Here is a 24,063-nt window from a genome sequence, read left to right on the forward strand (position 1 = left end):
ACCATACATTTTTAATATGTCATTCTGAATTACAAAATTCTTCTAAAGCATATTAATACAATTATTGTTTGGATTTTTTAATTTTTTTTTCTTTTTGGGTCACACCCTGCAATGCTCAGGGGTTACTCTTGGCTTTGCACTCAGGAATTACTCCTGGCGGTGCTTGGGGGACCATATGGGATGCTGGGAATTGAACCCGGGTCGGCCGCATGCAAGGCAAATGCCTACTTGCTGTGCTATCGCTCTGGCCCCCATATTGTTTGGATTTTTAATCCATGATATATCCCTGAGAATGTGTTTGCTGTCAGAGAGCACTCTTTTTTCTTTTCGGCTATATTACTTAGACTCAATAGTGATGCAGGTATAGCAACATTTATTCACCTGTCCTAGGTATAACCATTTTCACACACACACACACACACACACACACACACACACACACACACGTACACAGACCCATATATAATGCTAATAGAATACCAAGTAATTTGGTAAAGGAAAAAAGTCATAGCTATCCAGCTAAGTCTTTTATACATATTAGTGAAATAATTTTGTCTTTATTTAACTATCCTCAATGAGTAATGAGTATACAGTTATTATAGTCCCTGTACTTAAATATATAGTCTACCTGTAATCTATTTGGTAAAATTAATTTTGTTTCAAGCCTTTATTTTAATTTAAAATTAATTTTGTTTCAAGCCTTTATTTTAGATCACCATAGTTAGAAATTAATAGAAAACATAGAAGTTAAGGAAAGACATCATCATCATCATCATCCTGTTGATCATTGATTTTCTCGAGTGGTCTCAGTAACGTCTCCATTCGTCCTAGCCCTGAGATTTTAGAAGCCTCTCTTTACTCATCCTTCCCAGCGGTGCTGCATTGGAGGCTCTTTCAGGGTTAGGGGAATAAGACCCATCATTGTTACTATTTGGCATATGAATACACCTTGGGGAGCTTGCCAGGCTCTTCCATGCATATGAATACACCATGGGGAGCTTGCCAGGCTCTTCCATGCAGTCAGGAAACTCTTGGTAGCTTCCCCGGTTCTCCGAGAGGGAGAACTAGGCTATAAACGGCTGCGAGCTTCCAGGAGCTTGGTTTTATGGTCTCTGGATGTTGGCCTTGATGGGATTACAGGGCACCAGGGGTAGTCCCTGGGTGTGACCGCCCAGCTACTGGAAAATGGGGGATCTGGGCAGAAGAGACCCAGTCCCAACCTGAACAGGTTTGGAGATCTCAGCCCTGGGTCCCGCACACCTGAGCTCCTCTGCCGGTTCCTTCATGCTTGAGGCTCATCTGAATGTGTGGAGAGGGGACTTGAGCATAGCTGTGCCTGGATTCTGGAGATCTTTGGCTGCCGGGGCTTTGCTCGGGGTGGGGAGGGAAACTCAACCCTTCCCCTAAGAGGGGCCCCAGTGAAGACAGCCAGATATGGGGGCAAGAGACCAAGGAAACACATTGGGTTCTAATTCAGCTTCAAGTTCTCATTAATCATTTCTTTTAAAAGAGTATCAAATTTTTTGTATCAAAATTTTTGTATCAAAATTTAAAATTGTTTTTAAACACCCATTTTTATGTGCTCCTTGAATTACAAAGAAATCAGGAGACTTCAGAATTAGCCTTAGATACAGTTTCACATCCAATAAAAGTAAATTTCAGAACTTTGCTCTCTTACAATTACTTGCTATTGGATAATACTGATTGAATAATGTTGATGGATAACTGCTGATGTTTCAATAAACATTATTCCCCCCACCACAAAGGTTTTCTATGTATAAGTGTAAATAATCTTCCATATTTAATTTAAACTTGAATGTAACTTTTGTATTTTTACGTGCTTTCCCCCTTTTCTGTGTACTAGGGCAGATTATGAGTACCAGTTGACTGTGCGCCCTGATCTCTTCACAAATAAGCACACCCAGTGGTACTATTTCCAAGTGACGAATACCCAAGCAGGAAAACCCTACAGATTCACTATCATAAATTTCACCAAGCCTGCTAGCCTTTATAACCGGGGTATGCGCCCACTGTTTTATTCTGAGAAAGAAGCCACAGCTCATAACATAGGCTGGCAGCGAACGGGAGACCAAATCAAGTATTACAGAAGCAACCCAGGCCAAGATGGGCGCCACTATTTCTCGCTCACGTGGACATTCCAGTTTCCACACAACAAAGATACCTGCTATTTTGCTCACTGTTACCCGTACACTTACACTAACCTGCAAGAATACCTTTCCAACATCAATAATGACCCAGTACGCTCAAAGTTCTGTAACATACGTGTCTTGTGCCACACAATTGCTAGGAACATGGTGTATGTTTTAACGATTACTACCCCCTTGAAGAACTCTGACTTAAGAAAGCGGAAGGCCGTGATTTTGACTGCCAGGGTCCATCCAGGAGAAACCAACAGCTCTTGGATCATGAAAGGCTTCTTAGATTACATACTAGGAGACTCAAGTGATGCACAGCTGCTTCGGGATACATTCATCTTCAAGGTGGTACCCATGCTGAATCCAGACGGTGTGATAGTGGGAAATTACCGGTGTTCACTGGCTGGACGGGATTTAAACCGTAACTATACGTCTCTCCTGAAGGAGTCATACCCTTCTGTTTGGTACACCCGGAACATGATCCGTAGGTAAAATAAGGCTAAAATGATTGTTCTGCTTATTTAGTAAACTGGGAAATAAGAAGTTTGCTCCCACAGTCCAATTTGTTTTCCTCTAACTTTTCTGAAGACTGTTTCTATCTACTTAATTTTTCGTATCTTTCCAGCTCCTCATCTATCTCTCTATCGATATCTTTTTAGCTTTCTATGTTTACTTTGGGATTATGAAATTACTTTTGTGTGAAAACTAATTATATTGCTTTATGGGACTTCTGATTAGCAGGTTGTCAAGTGTTTAAATTTTAATGATGAAAGTTTAATAATAAACTTTAATGATATCTCCCCATAGGAAAAAAGATAAATAGCTTTAAATTTTCCAAAGAATCCAGAAGAGTAAATGTACTTAATATTTAAAGTACCTTTTCTGAATGGGTGAATTATTTTTATTTTATAATATTTTTTTTGCGGGGGGGGGCACACCTGGCAATGCTTAGGAGTTACTTCTGGCTCTGTACTCAGGATCACTCCTGGCAGGCTCAGAGGAGCTATTAGGATGTCAGGGATCAAATTAAGGTTGGCTGAGTGCAAGGCAAACGCCTTACCCACTGTACTATCACTCCAGCCCATAATTAATATCATTTTAAGTCACCATGATTTACAAATTTATGATTGTTTCAAGCATACAATGTTTCAACACCAGGCTTGGTGAATTTTTACATAGATACAAACATTAGCAACAGACATCTGCTAAAATCAGAAATTACTGGAATCAGAACTTATCCATTCCAAATTCAAAAGCTGGTAACTTTTCAGTTAAAGGTGTGGAATCTGGAGCCAGAGATATGGCTTACCGCAAGAACATATGCCATGCATGTGTGAATCCCTGGGTGTGATCTCTGGTAACACACACACACACACACACACACACACACACACACACACAAAGGTCTGGTGTCTGGAGTTCAGCATATTAGATCAGAATCTATGCTATATAATTTCCCAACTGTGTTACCTTGAGAAATTTAAAATCAAAATTTTTCTTGTTGCTTTTGAGCCGCTCCCAGTGGTGCTCGGGGCTTACTCCTGGCTCTGTGCTCAGTATCACTCCTGGACCGTATGGGGTGCCGGAGATTGAAACTGTGTCAGCCGCATGCAAGGCAAGAACCTTTCCTGCTGTACTGTGGCCCCAGCCCCAGATCCTTCTACCAGTTGGAGATCCCCACAGAAAGGACTGAAAATCCTGGTTTTTATACCCCTTACAGGTGTGGCCTCCAAGATTCTTGGATGTTATCTAGGAATTATTTCAGCGTGTTTTCCTAAGATTGGCAAATCATGAAAAGGGAGCTCACAATGCAATATGGTACCCTGGATTGGATTGCAGCATGGAAAAAGGCCATTCGTAGGAAAATAAGTGAATTCCAAATAAGTTGGCGGGGAACGGATTTTTGTTGGTTTCTTCATTTTGACAGTGTGCCATGGTTATGCTAACATAATGGGAAACTGAGTAAGAGGATTAAATGGAATTTCTACTTTTAAAATTTTTTATACTTTAAATTTTATGTAAAATTTTTACATTTTACACCGGCAGTTCTCAGGGCTTGCTCCTATACTCATTTTAAGATCACTTAGAAAAAAATTGGGGGTGGGGGTGGGGGCTGAAGCAATAGCACAGCAGGTAGGGCATTTGCCTTGTATGCAGCCGACCTGAGTTCGATCCCCAGCATCCCATATGGTCCCCTGAGCACTGCCAGGAGTAATTCCTGAGTGCAGAGCCAGGATTAACCCCTGTGCATTGCCAAGTGTGACCCAAAAAGCAAAAAAAAAAAAAAAATTTTTTTTTTCACTGAATCACCATGAGATACACAGTTACAAAGTTGTTCATGGTTGGGTTTCAGTTATACAATGTTCTACCACTGGTCCTTTCACCAGTGTACATTTTCCACCACTAATGTCCCCAGTTTCCCTCCTGCCAACCCCACCCCCTCAGCCTCTTCTCTCTCTCTCTCTTTCTCTCTCTCTCTCTCTCTCTCTCCCTCTCTCTCTCTTTCTCTCTTTCTTCCTCTTTCTCTCTCTCTCCCTTTCTCCCTCCCTCCCTCCCTTTCCCCCTTCTCCCTTCTAGGCTTTGTGGTTTGCAATGTAACTGCAAGGTTATTGTGTATATCACTTTATCTCTTTTCATCACTCAGTTTTTGTTTTTGTTTGCTTTTTGGGTCACACCTGGCGATGCACAGGGGTTACTCCTGGCTCATGGACTCAGAAATTACTCCTGGCGGTGCTTGGGGGACCATATGGGATGCTGGGAATCGAACCCAGGTTGGCCGTGTGCAAGGCAAACGCCCTACCTGCTGTGCTATCACTCCAGCCCCTCAGCACTCAGTTCTTATCCAGAGCGATCATTTCCAACTATCATTGTCATACTACTTCTTTTTTAACCTTTGAAAACCTTCTTATATTCATCAATTTGAGAAGCTTATTCTATATAGTTTTGTATTCATTGATTGCTTATATTGCCTAGGCTAATGATTGGGCTCTTCAGAAAATATTTAATAATATTTAATAATTTTCTTTATTCATTTGGAAATTTATCAGAAAAAATCCATTCACACTTTAGTTGCATTTTTTCAAAATATCCCACCATATCCCACCATATTAGTTAATGTTAAATATCACTTGGCTTCAGCGTCAAATCACAGGCCCTCAATTTTTAACAAGTATTTGGATACTAGTATGCATAACTGTTCTTATTTGAAGTTATTTTAAACATTGTTCATCTTAACATAATTAAATGTAAAACTTTCCTAAACATGAGCCAAGTAATTAGTACCAATATTAGGTTCAATCTGAATATATCAAATGGCTTAACTAGATAGAAAGGGAAATTATGTTTCCTGGGGATTAGGGGTAATGTTTGCATTTAAAAAGATAAAGATTGAATAGTCAGAAAGAATCCATATGAGAACTAAGGAGTAAAGATAAAAATGAGTGTACACAGAAAATCTGGACAATAAAGAAGAGGATTCTTGTGGAGAAAATCTTAAGAGTCAGAGGCTGGAGAGATAGTATAGAAGGAAGGCCTGACCCAGGTTTGATCCTTGGCATACTATGTAATTCTCCAAACATTGCTAGGAGTGATTCCTGGTACAGTCAGGAGTAACCCCTGAGCATCGTTGGGTGAGCCCACTAATCCCCCAGAAAAATAAAGTCTTAGGAGTAAGGCAAGTAATGCCTGACAAGTAGAAGATGAAAGGATTTACATTTTATAAATGATAAATTATTTCAGAATTTTTAAAACCATATATAATAATGTACAGAATGAATAAAAATTAAAATCTGTAAGATAAGATATTCTATTTGGGTATCATGCTCATAATTAACAATTTTGTTCATTGAAGAAAATTACACAGGCAATTAGTAACTTCTTTATTGCCCTTGGTAGATTAATGGAGAAACGAGAGGTTATTTTATATTGTGACCTTCACGGGCACAGTAGGAAAGAGAATATCTTCATGTATGGCTGTGATGGCAGTGATCGATGCAAAGCATTGTATTTACAACAGCGAATCTTCCCATTTATGCTGAGCAAAAATTGTCCAGATAAAGTAAGCATCTACGATTTTCACTCTTCCTTTAATAAACGTTGCCCATGTGAGACAGCAGAATGGGTGATCTTACACAATAAAGATATTTTTATTTAGTTCGGTTAACTGGTTTATAAACTGACCATAAGGAATTGTGTCAACCATCAACTATGAATGTTGATGACCAACAATTTGAAATAAAGAAATGCCCTTTATCCCATTACTATACTTAATGTTGGAAGATTGATTTTATTCCATTCTTAAGATCAGAATAAGATAAGGCTGTTTACTCTTAACCCTTCAGTTCAGCCTTTTACTGGAGGTTCTCACCAATTTCAGAGGGGGGAAAAGCAGACAGTTCTCAGTCATAGAGGCTTCTGCCTAGAAGCCACCCTGAGAGGACAGTGGAGAAAGAAGTGAAAGCACAGGCTGAAGTACAAAACACAAAAAGTGAGGCAAAGATCCCTGTCAGCTGATAGCCTGTGCACCTGGAAACCACAGGCACAGAAGCAAGAAATGATGGAGGCCAGGGATGCTGGTACCAAACTAATACTTAATGCTGTCTAGAAGGATCTGGAACACACCATCATCCAATTGATGCTACCACCTTTGAGAAACAGACCTTCCTTGTTCACACCAAATCAGCTTGTACTCTCTTGGTCCTTTGCCTTGGACCTGATATTCTGGACTAAGTTCTGTTCTTGACTGTGGTTGATGTAACACATGTACAATAAATCTCTCTGACTTGACTGAAGGGGGGGGGGGGAAGGTCAACAAATTAGAAATGAAGAAGTAACCAAGATGATAAGATTGTCTTCATAGAAACTTCACCCAAAAAACTTCTTCAAGACCAGTTTCACCCAAAAAACTTCTTCAAGACCAGTTTCACCCAAAAAACGTCTTCAAGACCAGTTTAGAAATATTGTAGTATACTAGGTCATCCCACAGAATTTATACCATTTCTATATACTCACAGGAACTGTCAGAAGCCAAAATTTAAAACAATATTATTTACCGTAGCTGCAAAATAAGTGAAACATCTGAAGTGAAGATGTATAGCAGGTGATGGAATTATTCTATATACCTATCATAGTAAAAGTCACTCGGACCTATACAAGTGTTAAAGTTTATAGAATGGAACACGAGGAAATCTCATCATATGTTGTTTGGTTTGCTTAGTTTGGGTTTGAGGGCCACACCTGTTGTTTCTTCGGGGCTGTCTCCTAGCTCTGTACTCAGGGATCAATCCTGGAGGACTCAGGTGACCATCTGGGGTGCCAGGGATCAAACCTGGGTCAGCCAGCCCCATGAAAGGCAAGTGCCCTACCCACGGACTATCACTCATTTGAAAAAACAAAATATCACACTCTGTAGAGACTGATATTATACCATTGTTTTAGGACAGCTTTAAAATGCTCTTTTATGGAAAAAGTATCTTTATTCTATTCTGATAATCATCTATAACACAGTCTTGTCTAAGCATATTTAAGCCCCATTCTGTAGCTTGTTCAAAATATAGGATCTTGTTGCAGTACTATCAAGCGTTAACTGTTTCGAAAGCCTGTGTTATACTGTCAAAATTTAAATATGTAAGTCTCAAAAAATGTAAATGTGTCATCCTTGAAATGAATTATTTCTGTTGGTCTGGAAATAAAAGCAGCCCCTGAAGCTTTAGAGTGTGTGAAATACTTTTGCACAGGTACTTTAATTTTTTTCTTCACTTCCTAAGAAAGACAGTAGTTGATAAAAAATGGTAATTTTTATTTACTTCTTTTCAGTTCTCATTCTCAGCTTGCAAGTTTAATATCCAGAAGAGTAAGGAGGGAACAGGAAGGGTGGTGATGTGGAGAATGGGGATCAGAAACAGCTTTACCATGGAGGCTACTTTTTGTGGATCTACTCTGGGTAAGACCAAGTGCTCTCATTCGTGCCTTGAAACCAAAGAGACTTTTTTTTCTTTTTTTTTTTTTAATTTTTATTAGCGAATCACCGTGAGGTACAGTTACAAACTTATGAACTTTCATGTTTGCATTTCATTTCCATCCCTCCACCAGTGCCCATTCTCCTCCACCAATGTTCCCAGTATCCCTCCCACCACCCCCACCCCCGACCCCACCACCCCACCCTGCCTCTGCGGCAGGGCATTCCCTTTTGTTCTCTCTCCTGTTGGATGTTGTGGTTTGCAATAGAGGTATTGAGTGGCCATCATGTTCGGTCTATAGTCTGCTTTTGGCACGCAGCTTCCAACCCGAGTGGGTCCTCCCAACATCCTCTACTTGGTGTTCCCTTCTCTATCTGAGCTGCCTTTTCCCCCAGCGTGTGAGGCCAGTTTCCAAGCTGTGGGGCAGATCTCCTGGTTCTAATCCAAAGAGACATTTTTAAAGTAAATCGTGGAGACAGTTTGAGAGTGAGCTTATCTAAATACTTATATCTCATCTAATCTATAAATAGTTTGAATCAACAAGTTCCCACTGTATGTGTCGTTACCTCATTTTCCTTTGTTTAGAAATTAAAGTTTTTACCTACAAATGTCATATATTTATATCAATATAGAATACTAGTTGGTTTCTCATGATAGTCAAATGATTCTAATAATTAATTTCAATAAAAAAGCAATAATCATACTTTAAATGATAATTTTAAGTATGTTTAAGGCTAAACATGTTTTGAAAGGATTTGCTATTTTCAGGGCATAATAATAGCTGAATTATTTTGTCAATTAATATTTTAATGAAAGTTCTTGGTTATTTGTATTAGATAAAAGTGTGAATTCTCGTGTCACTTAAGTCACTTATCACATTATGCTCAGTAATTTCATATTAAATTATTAACGCAAATTATTAGCTCATAAAAATATTAACTCAAAGGAAGTGCTAGAAGCCCATATATATAATATCTGGCTACTTTTTAAAAGCATTTTAGAACTAGTAATACCAATAGTTATAATGAAAATTCTAAAATATTTATCCAAGTTCTCTACCTGATTATTAAGGATATTTATAACTGGTAAGCAAGAATTCCATAACATTTTTAATGAATCTTCTGCCTTACAAGATAGACTAATCTGTGTTAAACCAGCTTTGGACCAGGTGTTGATGAGAAAATGGGGGAAGCAGTAACGTGTTAAGTGTCCTACTCAGAAAAGAAAACCAGAGTGGATGTTTCTCTTACACTATCTGTTTTGCAACTTAGGCCTACCTGTTAAGGAAAAGAGATTAACTCATGCTCAAGGGTGGATAAACTTACTGATGTTTTAGGTAATAAACGAGGCACTCATTTCAACACAAAAGACCTGGAATCAATGGGATATCATTTTTGTGATTCTCTCTTGGATTATTGTGATCCTGATCGAGCTAAGGTAAGCAGAGTTCATTTGCTAATGCATCGGATTCCAGTTTATCCCGTAACATGTTATTGACCTGAAGCAATTTATTTCTTGTACTGTCCTATTGGTGTTTGGAAATGAGGAGGCAGGGGGAGATAGGTAGTACCTTATGTACTAGTAGCTATTTTTTTCATATATTTAGAAAAACTTATTTATTTAAGAAATAGTTATTTTGGGGCCGGAGCGATAGCACAGCGGGTAGGGCGTTTGCCTTGCACGCGGCCGACCCGGGTTCGATCCCCGGCATCCTATATGGTCCCCGAAGCACTGCCAGGAGTAGTTCCTGAGTGCAAAGCCAGGAGTAACCCCTGAGCATCGCTGGGTGTGACCCAAAAAGCAAAAAAAAAAAAAAGAAATAGTTATTTTATCATTGTCTCATTCATCATTTTCCATCAGTATTATCAGTGCCTAAAAGAATTGGAAGAAATGGAGAAACATATAAACTTGGAAAAAGTCTTAGATGATTCAGATACTTCTCTGAAGGAAATTACCTTGGATCTAGAATCTAGGTAAATCTGGATGTAATTTGTAAAGTAATATAATTTGTTGTGCTGGTTTACTATGCTTTTAAAATAGTACAGTATATAATTATTATAAGTCTCAACTGAATATCTTGACTATAGGTAGAATGTATTCTTCCCATGCACATTAATTAGTCAGATCTTAGTAACACCTCACTTATTTAAGCAATACAAAAGGAGAATCTCGAGCGGGCACCAGTAACGTCTCCATTGTGAGACTTGTTACTGTTTTTGGCATATTGAATATACCAGGGGTAGCTTGCCAGTCTCTGCCGTGTGGGCGGGATACTCTCGGTAACTTGCCTGGCTCTCTGAGAGGGAGGAAGGAATCAAACCCGGGTCGGCTGCATGAAAGGCAAACGCCCTACCCGCTGTGCTATTGCTCGGGCACTGGGCAAAATTCAAGGCAAGTTTGTGCTTGGGGTCCCTGGTTAGACCCACTTTCCTCCTCAGCTTCCGGGGGCTGGTTCCGTCACTCCTCCGGCCTGTCAGGGATGACTTCATCTTTCCGAGGCTGAGAACGACTTTCCCGTCCTCTCTGTTTCTTCAGAACATGGTTGGCCATTGTAAAAGGCATATGCATATTTTAAATTCAACCATTAATATTTAAGTCCATCTTTTAAACGAGAGCTGACATTTATTGATGTCACATACCACTCTGACTCAATGAATAAGACGTGCATAATTCAATGTTAAGGTATTGCTGTTGGAAGAAGGAAGATATTAGTTTCAATACAAATTCAGTAGGAAAGGAAGAGCAAATATTGGATGCTCCCATATACTTATAATTTTGAAACTCTGAATTAGTGCCCCCAAAACTTCCAGTGAGGGCTAATAATTTGTTTGCAAATAGAAACTCTCGTTTTTAACTTAAGCATTTGTTTAATTGATGTATTCCAATCAATTTCATTCATTATTTCTCTGGCACTCCAAGATGTATACAACTATCAAACATCTATACTAACCTTTGTAAATATCCTTCTCATAACTAGAAATAGTTGTGCCATTCTAGTAAGATAATAAAGTCAAAATAATGGTTGTGATATTAAAATGTCAATGAAACATTCTGTAAAATAAAATATCTTTTCTAGTAGCCACGGCTCTGACAGCTCAGAATCCAATGGCTCTCCAGCTTACCTTCTCAAGCTAGCCTCCCAGGTAAGAGAGAAACGTTCCATTGTGGGCGCGTCCAGTCGGTACTCTTCTTATTGCGACTAACAGTGGGGCAAAAAATAGAAAGGAAATCACTTTGTATAGTAATAATTACACCTAGTAGTGGTTCACATCCTCATAGTAAATTCTACCCTTTGGGGCTTATTGATGAGAATTGTTTAGATTTAGGGAGATGAAATTGCTTCTCAGAAGCCACACCATTTGGTAACATGCCAAAGAGTTGGTAGCATGCCATACGCCTTCTGACTGGCTAGCCTAATGTTCATTTATTCATTTCTTTCACAACCACCCACTGAGCTCCAAATACATGCTATTGCTGAGAACTGTGAAGAAAATTAAAACAAGATTACCTTCCTGCACCAGGGAGATGGCTCAGAGCACCAAAGCATATGTAGGAGACCCAAGTTTTATCCCTGGTGCCACACTGGTCCACGAGTACTAAGCCAGGAGTAGCCCTGAATATTGTCAGGTGTGGCCCCCAAATAAGCAAAACAAAACAAAACAAACAAACAAACAAACCTTCCCTTTCAGAGCTTATATTCTGGTTCTTTAAAAGTTAGATAAAGTGAGGGCCGGAGAGATAGTACAGAAGGTTGGATGTTTGCTTTGCATGCTACCAACCTAGGTTCAATCCCCAGCATTCCATATAGTCCCCTGAGTCCTGCAAGGAATAACCCCTGAGTTCAGAGCAAGGATCAACACTGAGCACAGCAGGGAGTGACCCCCCAAAATTAATAATAACAATAACAATAATAATTATAATAAAGTTATATTAAAATGATAATAATTTTTAAATAAATAAAAATTAAATGAATTGCCAATCCCGGGACTGATACTGATCCATAAGAGTGTTCTCCTGAGACAATGAAATAGGATGGGGGAGGAAGAATCAGGAGGAGAATCAGAGGAGAACGGAGATGGGAATGGAATAAACTGCAACTGAGACCAAAAAAAAAAAAAAAAGAGTGTTCTCCTGGTATGCTGGCTTGTCACTCTGAGAATGTCTCCCTTTCTCCCTAATTTTTTTCCCATTCTTTAAATTATTTATTTTATTGAATCACCATGTGGAAAGTCACAAAGTTCTCAGGCTTATGTCTCAGTTATACAGTGCTCGAACACCTGTCCCTTCACCAATGCCCATATTCCACCACCAAAAACCTCAGTATACCTCCCACCCTCGACCCCCCCACCCCCTCCAGCGTAACTGATAAACTTCACCCCATTTCCTCTTTACCTTGATTATATTCCATATTTCAACACAAAACTCACTATTGTTTTGGAGTTCCCACCCCCCTGCAAAAAAAAAAAAAAACAGCCCTACTGACAAGGAAGCATTTGATCATTAGTTTTCCATTGCTGAGAATGAAGAGATAAACGGCCTCGCGGTTTAGGATTTCTGTATTTTAGTATTTTAGTAATTAAGTCCAGGGAGATTTATGTTAGAAATTGCATCATTTCCCTTTCGGGGGCAGTATGGGGCAATGGCTTAGTTCACAGTCTAGAGACATGGCTGCAAGCAGTTTCTGGGACCAAAAGTAGTCTAGCTGGCCTCCGGATCGTGGTCAGTCAGCAGCAAAGTGGCCGCACCAAAGTGTGGCTGCCCGGGTCGAGTCTCGGCGGAGCGCGTGCCGGTATCGGCCCCAGCTCGAGACTCTCTCCCTAATTTTTGAAGGACATTTCTGCCAGTGTCTTTCACTTTAACACATTGACTATATTGACATCCTATCTCCTGATCTCCAAAGACTCCAACAAGAGTCTGGCTAGTAAGTTTATTGAGGATCCCTTGGGTAAAACAGTCAGTTTCTTTCTTGCTGCTCTCAAGGTTCTCACTCTTTTCTCTTGACTTGGGAGATTTGATGATAATGTGTCTGGGGATGGAGGGTTTGAGTTTTTATGTATGTACCTTGGAGCTCACTTAGTTTTGTGCATATTTACATTCGTAGCTTTCATCTGATTTGGAAAGTTGTCACCCATTATTTCTTTACTTCTGGCATTTCTGATTTGCTCGTAATCTAGTTTGTATGAGGCAGGCAGAAACCAAAACAAAAAACAAAAACTGGAAGCTCCTCAAGGTCTTGCTGCTGCGCTGCTCCTAAGACCCCTCTCCCGTCTGCCTTTTCCTTCCACCTGAGAGCCTCGTGCTACTTCTGTTTACAACATCCAGGGTATTTCATTGTCTCTCAGTGGAAGGAATAAGTCTTCCTAAAAGTCTATGCCTCATGATAGTTTAGTATGCATATACTCTCTTTGAATTGTTGATAAGATGTTGATTTTAAGTATGGTTCTTTTACATAGATAAAAAGTAACAAAAAACATCTGAAAACCAAAAAGGAAAGAAATTCTTCCTTGATAAGAAGTCAAAATGTCAGAGAAGACCAGGAGGTAACTATCGATTGATCTACTTGTTAATAGTCTTTTGAAAAACCTCAAGAGATTGCCAAGATACCACAGTTCACCACACAATTGCCAGATATTTTTATGCCAAAATAATGTGACCAGTATATAAATTTTTTTAAAAAATAAGTTCCAGTGTTACTTAAAATCAGGGGGCAATAATTAAGTGGTGGTGATAATTATGAACTGAAATGTGGTATATCCTCTTTTGACTGGTTAGACTTCAGTTTTTCTCTTGGGAAAATGTCTTGGGCCAGTTGGAAGGGCGGTACAGGAGTTAAGGGGCTTGCCTTGCATCCAGTTGACCCTGGTTAGAATCCTGGCACCACGCATGGTCACCACCTGTACTACAAAGGGGTAGTAATTAAAACAGCATGGTATTGGAATAAAGAGAGACCTGGAGACCGATGGAATAGAGTTGAATATCCTGACACACACTCTCAAGTATATGATCATTTAATCTTTGATAAGGCAGCAAGAAATATGAAGTGGAGAAAGGAAAGTCTCTTTAACAAGTGGTGCCGGGAAAACTGGACAGCTACATGCAAGAAAATGGGCTCAACCTCTATTTAACGTCATATACAAAAGTCAGATCAAAATGAATTAAAGACCTCTACATCGAAACAGAATCCATAAGGTACGTAGAAGAAAATATAGGCAAAGCCCTCCACAATATTGAAATTAAAGGTGTCTTCAAAGATGGACTACCACTAACCAATTAAGTGGAAGCAAAGATAAACAAATGGTACTACATTAAACTAAGAAGCTTCTGCACCTCAAAAGAAATACTGACTAACATACAAAGACAGCCTATAGAAAGGTAAAGGTTATTCACCCAATATCTTCTAATAAAGGGTTAATATCAAAATTTGAAAGGGACTGGTTGAAAAAAACATCCAACCCCATCAAAAAATGGGGAGAAGAAATAAATGAAATTTTTTCAAAGAAGAAATTCAAATGGCCAAAAGGCACATGAAAAAATTGTCTTCATCACTAATCATCATGGAGATGCAAATCAGAACAACAATGAGATATCATCTCAAGCCACAAAGACTAGCACACATTCAAAAGAACAAGAACAACCAGTGCTGATGCAGATGTGGGGAGAAAAGGACTCTCGTTCATTGCTTTAGTTTCATTCATGGTGGGAATGCCGACTGGTCCAGCCTTCTTAGAGAACAACATGGACATTCCTCAAAAAATTAGAAATTGAGCTCCCATTTGACCCAGGAATACCTCTTCTGGGAATATACCTTGGGGCCCAAAAACATACAACAAAAATATCATCTGCACAATAGCCAGAATCTGGAAACAACATGAGTGTCCAAGAACAGATAAATGGATAGAGAAGCTGGCACATCCTCACAATGGAATATTATGCAGTTGTCAGGAAAAATGAAGTCATGAAATTTACCTATAAAGGGATGGACATGTAGAGTGTCATTTGAGTGAAATGAGTCAGAAGGAGAGAGACAGATACAAAATGACTGCATTTATTTGTGGTATATAAAAAATATATAGTAGAAGAAAAATATCCATGGCCAGTGAAAACAGGGGTTAGGAGGACTGGTCAGTGGCTGAAACTAACCACAAGAGAGTGTGGGGCTGAGGGTAGGTAAGGTAGAGAAGAGATCAATATGGCAACAACAGCTGAGAATGACCACACTGGACAAGACCTGAGGGTTAAAAGTAGGCACAGATATTCTTGATAGCCTTTCAGTATCAGTGTTGCAAAACACAATGCCCAAAAGGAGAGAGACAGACAGACAGACAGAGAAGAAAAGGTCCTTCCATAGAGGCAGGCAGCGGGTGGGGGGTGGGGAGTGATGGGAGGGAACCGGGGGACACTGGTGCAGGGAAACGTGGAGGGCTGGGTGTTGGAATACTGTATGGCTGAAACAATCACACACAGCTTTGTAAGGGTCTATCTCACAGTGATTCAATTTTAAAAAATTTAAATAAATTAAAATGTGCTTATATTATTTACTATTTACAAAAACACCTTATCAGAAGAGAGGGGTTTCTTAATAAGATGCTGTCTTTAAATTTAACTTAGCGTACTTTGAAAAGTATTTGAGGCATCTTACAAAGATGCTTCCAGAATATCTAGAAGAAATAAAACCAAGAAGAATTAAATGGGAATTCTAAAGTATAAAAGTAGATGGTTCTGAAAGATAAGTACAGCTATGATAATATGAGTTTCTCAGAAAATCTGTTCATCAGAAATAAATGGCAAAAGTTAATTTTTAGCCCATTTAAAGTACAAGGGCAGAGAGTCTCTTGCCCGCACACCTGGCTGTCTTCCCCCGGGGCCCCTCGGAGGGGATGGGCTCCAGCTTCCCTCCCCACCCTGAGCAGAGCTCCTGGGGCCGAAGACCACCGGAACCTAGCTACAGCCATGATGGAGGCCCCTCTCCACACGTTCGGATAGGCCTCATGCATGAAGGTACCGGCAGAGGAACCCAGGTGTGTGTAATTCCATCAACGGTCAACATTCAGAGAGAGACTTAAAAGCAAGCTCTCAGAAGAGATATCTTTAGCCTACTTCTCCTTCTGGGAGAAACTGGCAATCTTCTGAGAGTTTCCTGCCCAAATGGGACAGCCTTGCAAAGCTTCCCATGGTGTATTCATATGCAAAATCCAGTAACAAGCTGGATCTCATTCCCCTGACCCTGAAGAGCCCCCAGTGCAACATTGTTAGGAGGGCCGAGTCGAGATAGATTTCTAAGATCTCAGGGAAAGGACAAAATGAGATGTTACTGAGCCCGCCCGAGAAATCGGTAATTAACGGGATTTCGTGATTTCGTGAAAGTACAAGGAAATGATCCTAGAGGCATATACCAAGTGACATCCATTCAGAAAAACAACCTGAAGTTTTGGTTAGATGAAAAATGTCGTCTTGGGCTGGAGCAATAGCTCAGCGGGTAGGACGTTTGCCTTGCATGCGGCCAACCTGGGTTCGATTCCCAGCATCCTATATGGTCCCCCAAGTACCGCCAGGAGTGATTCCTGAATGCAGAGCCAGGAGTAACCCCTGAGCATCACCAGGTGTGACCCCCCCAAAAAAAAAAGAAAAAAAGAAAGAAAAATGTCATCTTTGATATTGACTCAAGACTGATCACTCACTCCTCTCTTTCAGACTAGAACACAATCTCTCCCCGGCCCACAGCTCCGAAGGAGTTTTCTTCCAGTGAGGCCATGGGTTCATTTGGGGAAAGAGCTAAAAATGACATGAGAACTTCATCAAAATATGGCAAGGGGGAAACTTCCCTCTGCTCTTCTTTGTTTGAAGAACTTTCTTGAACTGGAATAATCAAATTCACATCAGACAGATTAATAAGAGGGAAGAAACGAAATTACATTTGCATCCAAAGGGTACCTACTCACAGAGGCCCAGGGACAGGGAAGCAGAACAAGCTATAGTGATCAGCCTCTTATTGTATTTTATTTTTAAATTCGGAGCATCATGATTTACTATGTTGCTAATGATAGGGTTTCATGCATAAAATGTTCCCACACCACACCCTATACCAAAGTGTCCACTTCCCTCCACTATTGTCTCCAGACCCCCTCCTGCCCACTCCTTATCCCCCACCCTCAGTAAACTCAGTTACATAACCAGTTCTCAGGTTCTGTTGCCTTTGAGCTTTTGTTGTTCCAGTTCTTTGTTTCTTTATATCTCACATATGAGAAAGGTTAATTTGTATCTGTCCCTCTCCCTCTGACTTGAGTGTTATAGCTTCCAATTCCTTTAATGTAGCAACAAATTGCATTATTTCATTTTTTAAATACAGCCAAATAGTATTCCACTGTGTATATATACACCACCATTTCCCTGTCCAGTCATCTGTTCTTAGACACTTGGGTCACCCTAACAATGTCAAAGATGGACCGCATGTATGACAGTGTCGCTATCGACCCTTCCATGTAACCAGGATGTGTAGTAGGTTGTACCCTGTAGGTTCATGGAATTAACATGCTCTGGTCATCCACAATGGTGAAGTCCCCAAATTGCATATTTATCAGAATGTATCCCCATTATTAAGCGCAGGGACATCAAGGAGCAGAGGAGGATAGATAAATCCCACGATGAAGAAGAGGTAACAGCTGTGTGTCTAACAGTATTGTTCTCCCGCTGGTTTTTGTCTCATCAGGCCTATGAAAAAGGAAATGTAGCACAGAAAGACAAAGAATCGAATTCTGATGTGAAAGGTAATGTTCTGCTTCTACCTCTGGTGAAGTCAGTAAGGAAATGAGTGCTGTGTCGCAATGCGGAACGGTAGCCTGGCCAGGTCAGAGGAAGAGAAAGCAGTGGTCAGGCGCTAGAGGGGACCAATTTCCCAAAATGCAATAGGAGCATGGATCCACGTGGAGCCCATTTTTTAGAGATATTCTTGACTTGAAATATTTTTCTCAAAACAGAATATAGGGATGTCTTAGTTTTATAAACCATTTTGGACTTCTCATTTGATATCTTAGTAGCAGTTAAGCCCACAAGAGAAAAGAAATTATATTTGGTGCAACTGCAACCAAAATCTGGCAAATCCTATTTCGACTTAAGTATGGATCTCTGATTGTATAAAATTTCTGATATTTTAACTTTATTCTAATTGAGGAAAAATCTTGGTTTACAAAATTGTAATTGTTTGCCAGTTTTATGGGTTCAGCGGTTATTACTTATGCCCACCAAAGTGTCAATATTCCAGGCAGAGAAATAGTACAGGGGTTAAGGCACTTCCCTTACGTGGAGCTGAACTGGGTTCATTTCATGGAACCCCATATAAACTCCCCAGGTGCTGCCAGGAGTGATCCCTGAGCACAGGTCCAGGAGTAAGTACTTAGCACTGCCAGTGTGGCCCCAAATCTCCATTATATAATACTGCACTGGCGCACTGTCATCCCCTTGTTCATCGATTTGCTCGAGTAGGCACCAGTAACGTCTCCGTTGTGAGACTTGTTGTTACTGTTTTTGGCATATCGAATACACCACGGGTAGGTTGCCAGGCTCTGCCATGTGGGCGGGATACTCTCGGTAGCTTGGCAGGCTCTCCAAGAGGGATGAAGAAATAGAACCCGGGTCGGCTGCGTGCAAGGCAAACACCCTACCTGCTATATGTGCTACCACTGGGGCACTGGGAAAAATTCAAGGCAACTTTGTGCTTGGGAGTCCCTGGTTAGACCCACTTTCTTCCTCAGTAACATATATATATATATATATATATATATATATATATACATGTATGTGTGTATATATGTGTGTGTGATATATATGTGTGTATGTACTAAATTTCACCCTTTTTATTATAGAAAACAAAGAGCAGAGGAGCCTTAAAGTCAATTAAAAAACTTCTGACTTGAAGTCTTAGTTTAAAAATCTTCCCCCAGGGCTGGAGTGATAGCATGGCGGGTAGGGCATTTGCCTTGCACGCAGCCGATCCGGGTTCGATTCCCAGCATCCCATATGGTCCCCTGAACACTGCCAGGGGTAATTCCTGAGTGCAGAGCCAGGAGTTACCCCTGAGCATCACCGGGTGTGACCCAAAAATAAAAATAAAATTAAATAAATAAATAAATAAAATCTTCCCTTGAAACAATGGAAACAAAGTAATGACTATCCCATATGACAAATCTAAGGCTCTGGCATCAGCAGCTACATTAAACATAGTCCAAGTTTTAGTCACACTAATATAGAGCTCTACGGTGAGAACCGATTAGCCTGTTACCCAGTGACCAGTTTCCAACAACAAAATTAAAAGACATTCCAAAAAAAATACATAAAAGTAAAAATCTACACAATTTGAAGAAATCTATCTAGCATCAGAACCAGACTCCGGTATGACACTGATTTTAGAATTATTAGATATGGGTCTGAAATAACTAAAGTTAAGGGCTCCAATGAAATAAGTAAACAACGTGTTAAAGTAGATAGTGGCCAGAAAAGATAGTAGCAGGTTAGTCAGCTGCCGTGCATGAAGCTGACCCAGGTTTGATTCCCAGCACCATATATGGTCCCCTGAGCCCTGCCAGGAGTGATCCCTGAGTGCAGGAGCCAGGAGCAAGCCCTGAGCACTGCCAGGTGTGTTTCAAAAAGTAAGCAAGTAAAAATACATAGGTAATGTAAGGAGAGATATGGAGAGATCTAAGAAAGACTCAAAAGGAAATAGATCAGTTGGACTCCCTCAGATTTTAAAATGTCCATGTCTTAATCACATCACGAAAGTGAAAATACAGTCCACAGAATGGGAAATATTTTTTGTAAGTCATGAATTTAGTGACTTGTATGGTATAAATGAAGAACTTGTAAGATTCAATGATAAATAACAAATCACGCAGTTTGTTAAATGGTCGCATGATTTAATATACATTTTTCCAGAGAAGCTGTGATGCTACTAAACAAATGAAAGGTCCTCAACACTTCAATGAGCAGAGAAATGACCCCAAAACCAAAGTGAGATCCATTGTCATGTCCACCAAGATGGTGACAGACAAACAGGGCTGGAGAGATACTCGAGGGTGACACAAGAGATACAGGGGCTTGCCTTGCATACGACCTTCTCTGGCTCCTTCCCCAGAACCACATTATCTGAGCACTACCAGGAAAAAGACCCCTGAGCCCAGAACCATGAGTGGCTTCCTAGAGGCCCGCCAAGTGTCAGCCAACTGCCCTGCCTCCAAAAAAGATAGATGACAGGGGCTGGAGCGATTAGCACAGCGGGTAGGGCGGCGTTTGCCTTGCATGTAGCCAACCCGGGTTCGATTCCCAGCATCCCATATGGTCCCTCTGAGCACTGCCAGGAGTGATTCCTTAGTGCAAACCCAGGAGTAACCCCTGTGCATCGCTGAGTGTGACCCAAAAAGCAAAATAAATAAATGAATAAACAAAAAAGATAGATGACAGTGTCCTGGCAAGTGAGAGAAGAAGGCGTGAAATTCACATACATTTACTGATGAAAATGTAAAATTCTGTAGCCACTTTGAAAAGCTTTACAAATAGATTGCTTTATTTTCATATATGCTATTTTCTTAATTAGTTCTATTTTTATTAACGATTATTGTTAACTCGTCCTATTCTTGTTTTTCTTAAAAGCGTCTATTTAACAGGAAAGCAAATAATACAAAATAAACAAATTTGAACAAAAATTTTATATTTATATTAAAATATTTACATAATTTTAATTTGTATTATACTATTTTTTGGTCTCTGTCCTGTGTTGACTCTGAAACGTTTATCTTACCGGGCAAACTGATAGGTCCTAATACACACATGTTAAATTCAGAATTGTTTGATATTACTGGATAAGTATTTCTAGTCTGTTGAAATAATTCAGTTAAGAGGCTTAAGAAGGGGCTGGAGAGACAGTACAGGAGATAAAACTCAAAACAGCTTCACAATAAATATGTAATTGTATATATTAGATGTCTAAATGAAATGGTCACTGTCATCCCGTTGTTCATCGATTTGTTCGAGCGGGCACCAGTAACGTCTCTCATTGAGAGACTTATTGTTATTGTTTTTGGCATATCCAATACACAGGGATAGCTTGCCAGGCTCTGCCATGCGGGCTCCATACTCTGGGTAGCTTGCCGGGCTCTCCGAGAGGGGCGGAGGAATCGAACATGGGTCAGCCTCGTGAAAGGTGAACGCCCCACCGCTCTAGCCCAAATGAAATGGTAGATTGATTAAAGAAAATTTCAATTAAGATAGTTATTAAATACATAAATGAGGTCACAGTTTAGAAAATAAGTTATTAAATCTTAAAATCTAAGTTCAGAAATTTTATTGTAGAATTTTATTCTCTTTTAGTGAAAATTCCTGGACAAGCCCCTTCTTGGCTTTTAAAAAGATACTTGAGGTAAGAGAACTACACATAATTTCTTCTACCTGACTAGCTTACTCCTTTTCCTCTGTCTTACAAGATGGTGATTTTAAATTAAAGCAACTAAAGTGACATTTTGATAACAACAGCTGTTTAGATGTTTCCTTTTATTCTACATAGTTTCTGTGACTAGGTCAGTTTTATACCAGAAAAGTCCATATGATGCATTTTGAAGGGTTCTATGATTTCAGTATCCCCAAACCATTCCTTGTAGATTCCTTTAAAAATCTAGTTAGCTATTTATTATTGCATTCTAAGAATTTCTCTATTTAAAAACAAATAATTCTGGCAAAAGATAATTATCTAGCATTTGATAATGAATAACTATCAAATATCAACTATCTGTAATAGCAATTGGAGCAGCTCTAATACCTAACAACTAGAAAAGAAATAGGTAAGTCAGGGATAATATAAATAAACTTTGTAATATTATCTAACTCAGTAATTTTTATAACACGCTCTAACCCCTTGGCAAGTGTCTCTGTCCTTGGGATTAATGATATAGACAGTGAAATAGGCATGGATTTAAGAGTAGACTGAGTTTGCTATCAGAAGAGATGTGGTGGCCCTTCCTTTCTTCCTTGGGCTTTCTTCTAAAAGCTTAGTTTCTGGGCCAGAGTGATAGTCCGGGAGGCAAAGTATTTGCCTTGCATGGGACCAACCCCATCTCTATCCGTGGCACCTCTTACAGTTGTCCAAGCACTACCAGGGTCACTCCTTACTTAGCACAGAGCCAGGAACAGACACCGGGTCCCGGGTACTTCCTCTTGGGGGAGGGGAAGATGTTTTAAGAACTTAGTTTAAATCAATAAATTGGGTTATTTTGAAATAACTCATCCATTCCCCCATCCCACCCCACCCAAAAAAACCCTAGAAAACTAGGCTCAAAGACATCTTTGCTCATACCTGGATCTAGAATTCATTTAAATGAATACTTAATTTTTTAGATGTATTTAGGTATGAAGACATCTTTGAGCATACCTGGATCTAGAATTAATTCATTTAGCGAATACTTAATTTTTTTTTCTTTTTGGGTCACACCCAGCGTTGCACAGGTGTTACTCCTGGCTTTGCACTCAGGAATTATTCCTGGCGGTGCTCAGTGGACCTTATGGGATGCCGGGTTGGCCACGTGCAAGGCAAACACCCTACCCGCTGTGCTATCACTCCAGCCCCATATACTTACTTTTTTATATGTATTTAGTTTTGAAGACATCTTTGAGCATACCTGGGTCTAGATTTGATTTTCTTAAACCCAGACTTAATACTCGTGACTGCTCAGGAATCACTCCGTGTGGGGCCAGGGGGACCATGTGTAGTGCTGGGGTTGGAACTCCGGGTTGGCTGTATCGAACACTGCCTACACATAAGAGTCTGTGTCTGTTTTACTGGGGTGGCTTTCCTTCATGCTTGATGCACGTTGGTGGCACATAATTGAGAAGTACTCAGCTCTCTGGAAGCTGCATGGGTCTGGTGTGACTTGGCTGGTCCCCTTGTATCTTACACTTGACTTGTTGCCAGGGTGGGCGGGGAAGTCAGCTGGTCTGCCACCCCCTTCATTCCAGTTTCTTAGTTTGAGAAAGTGAGAAATCTGTCTGCTGAATGATTTTCTTATTAAAATAGCAGTGCTGTATGCCATAAAAAAATAAAATAAATTAAGAATTTTTGATGTGTTATTTATAGCTGTGGAAAAATTAAGAGAATTATCAGGAGAAGAGAAACTAATAAGAAAATATACTGGGATCTTCTACAAACTCCAGTGAGCTTTTGAGGAAATAGCTTAATTTCCTCTGGCTCCCTAATATACGTTTCCTCTTTACTGAGAAACAGGAGACCATTGGCCATCTGTCCATGATAGGCCTGCGCAAGGAAGCTGGGATCTGTAAGAATACTCTGCGTGCTATAAGGCACAAGATGCAATATAACATGACTTTCCATTACTCTCAGATATTTTATTATGGACACTGAAATCAGAGCATCCGATTTTTTTTCAGCTCCCAAAATATGAGTCTGAGGCTCAGCAAAGATCAGCAAAAACTGTTTTTTAAAACGGGTGAAACGTCAAGCCAGGAAACGGTTCAACACAGGAGCACTGAACTCTATAGAAGCTGTTTCAAAGTCACATCCTTAAAGAGTCCTATGAGCAGAAACGCTGCCAGTTGTGCTGAGAAGACAAAGGTACCAGTGGAAGGTTTGTTTTCTATTATTTAGTATTTTAATAAGTGGAAAGGTTATTTTCATTAGAACATTATTAATAAATTTTTTGAAATCTAGATTTGGGGAACTGAGTTTAAAAAGAGTGCTAGATAACCATTTTATTCCTTATCTAAAAAAAAAGTTCAATTTATTTCTATTTGAGTTCAATTTATAAGAAAATTAGTTTACCATAATCTTAGAAAAATCAATTGTTTTATTCCCAGCACTTTATTGTTATTCATCCTCTTTGCATATAATAGAATTTTTTTTCAAAATTAATGAGCACTGATAGAAACAACATGGATTATTGGCAGTATCATAGTAC

The 24,063-nt window shown here is 39.8% G+C and overlaps 1 protein-coding gene across 1 annotated transcript in view; it reads left to right on the forward strand.

Moving 5' to 3' along the window:
* Positions 1 to 23,661, forward strand: part of AGBL3 (AGBL carboxypeptidase 3) — a 38,362-nt gene extending 14,701 nt beyond the window's left edge. The window contains exons 6-14 of the mRNA XM_055145507.1: positions 1,865 to 2,644; positions 6,051 to 6,213; positions 7,971 to 8,097; positions 9,450 to 9,550; positions 9,974 to 10,086; positions 11,190 to 11,256; positions 13,567 to 13,653; positions 17,820 to 17,877; positions 23,537 to 23,661. Coding sequence (XP_055001482.1) covers positions 1,865 to 2,644; positions 6,051 to 6,213; positions 7,971 to 8,097; positions 9,450 to 9,550; positions 9,974 to 10,086; positions 11,190 to 11,256; positions 13,567 to 13,653; positions 17,820 to 17,877; positions 23,537 to 23,550 — 1,510 coding nt within the window. The 3' untranslated portion in view covers positions 23,551 to 23,661. The remainder of the gene's footprint in view (positions 1 to 1,864; positions 2,645 to 6,050; positions 6,214 to 7,970; positions 8,098 to 9,449; positions 9,551 to 9,973; positions 10,087 to 11,189; positions 11,257 to 13,566; positions 13,654 to 17,819; positions 17,878 to 23,536) is intronic.
* The last annotated feature ends 402 nt before the right edge of the window (positions 23,662 to 24,063 follow it).

This window comes from Sorex araneus, chromosome 1, assembly GCF_027595985.1.
Source record: "Sorex araneus isolate mSorAra2 chromosome 1, mSorAra2.pri, whole genome shotgun sequence".
In the NCBI taxonomy this organism is placed as follows: domain Eukaryota; kingdom Metazoa; phylum Chordata; class Mammalia; order Eulipotyphla; family Soricidae; genus Sorex; species Sorex araneus.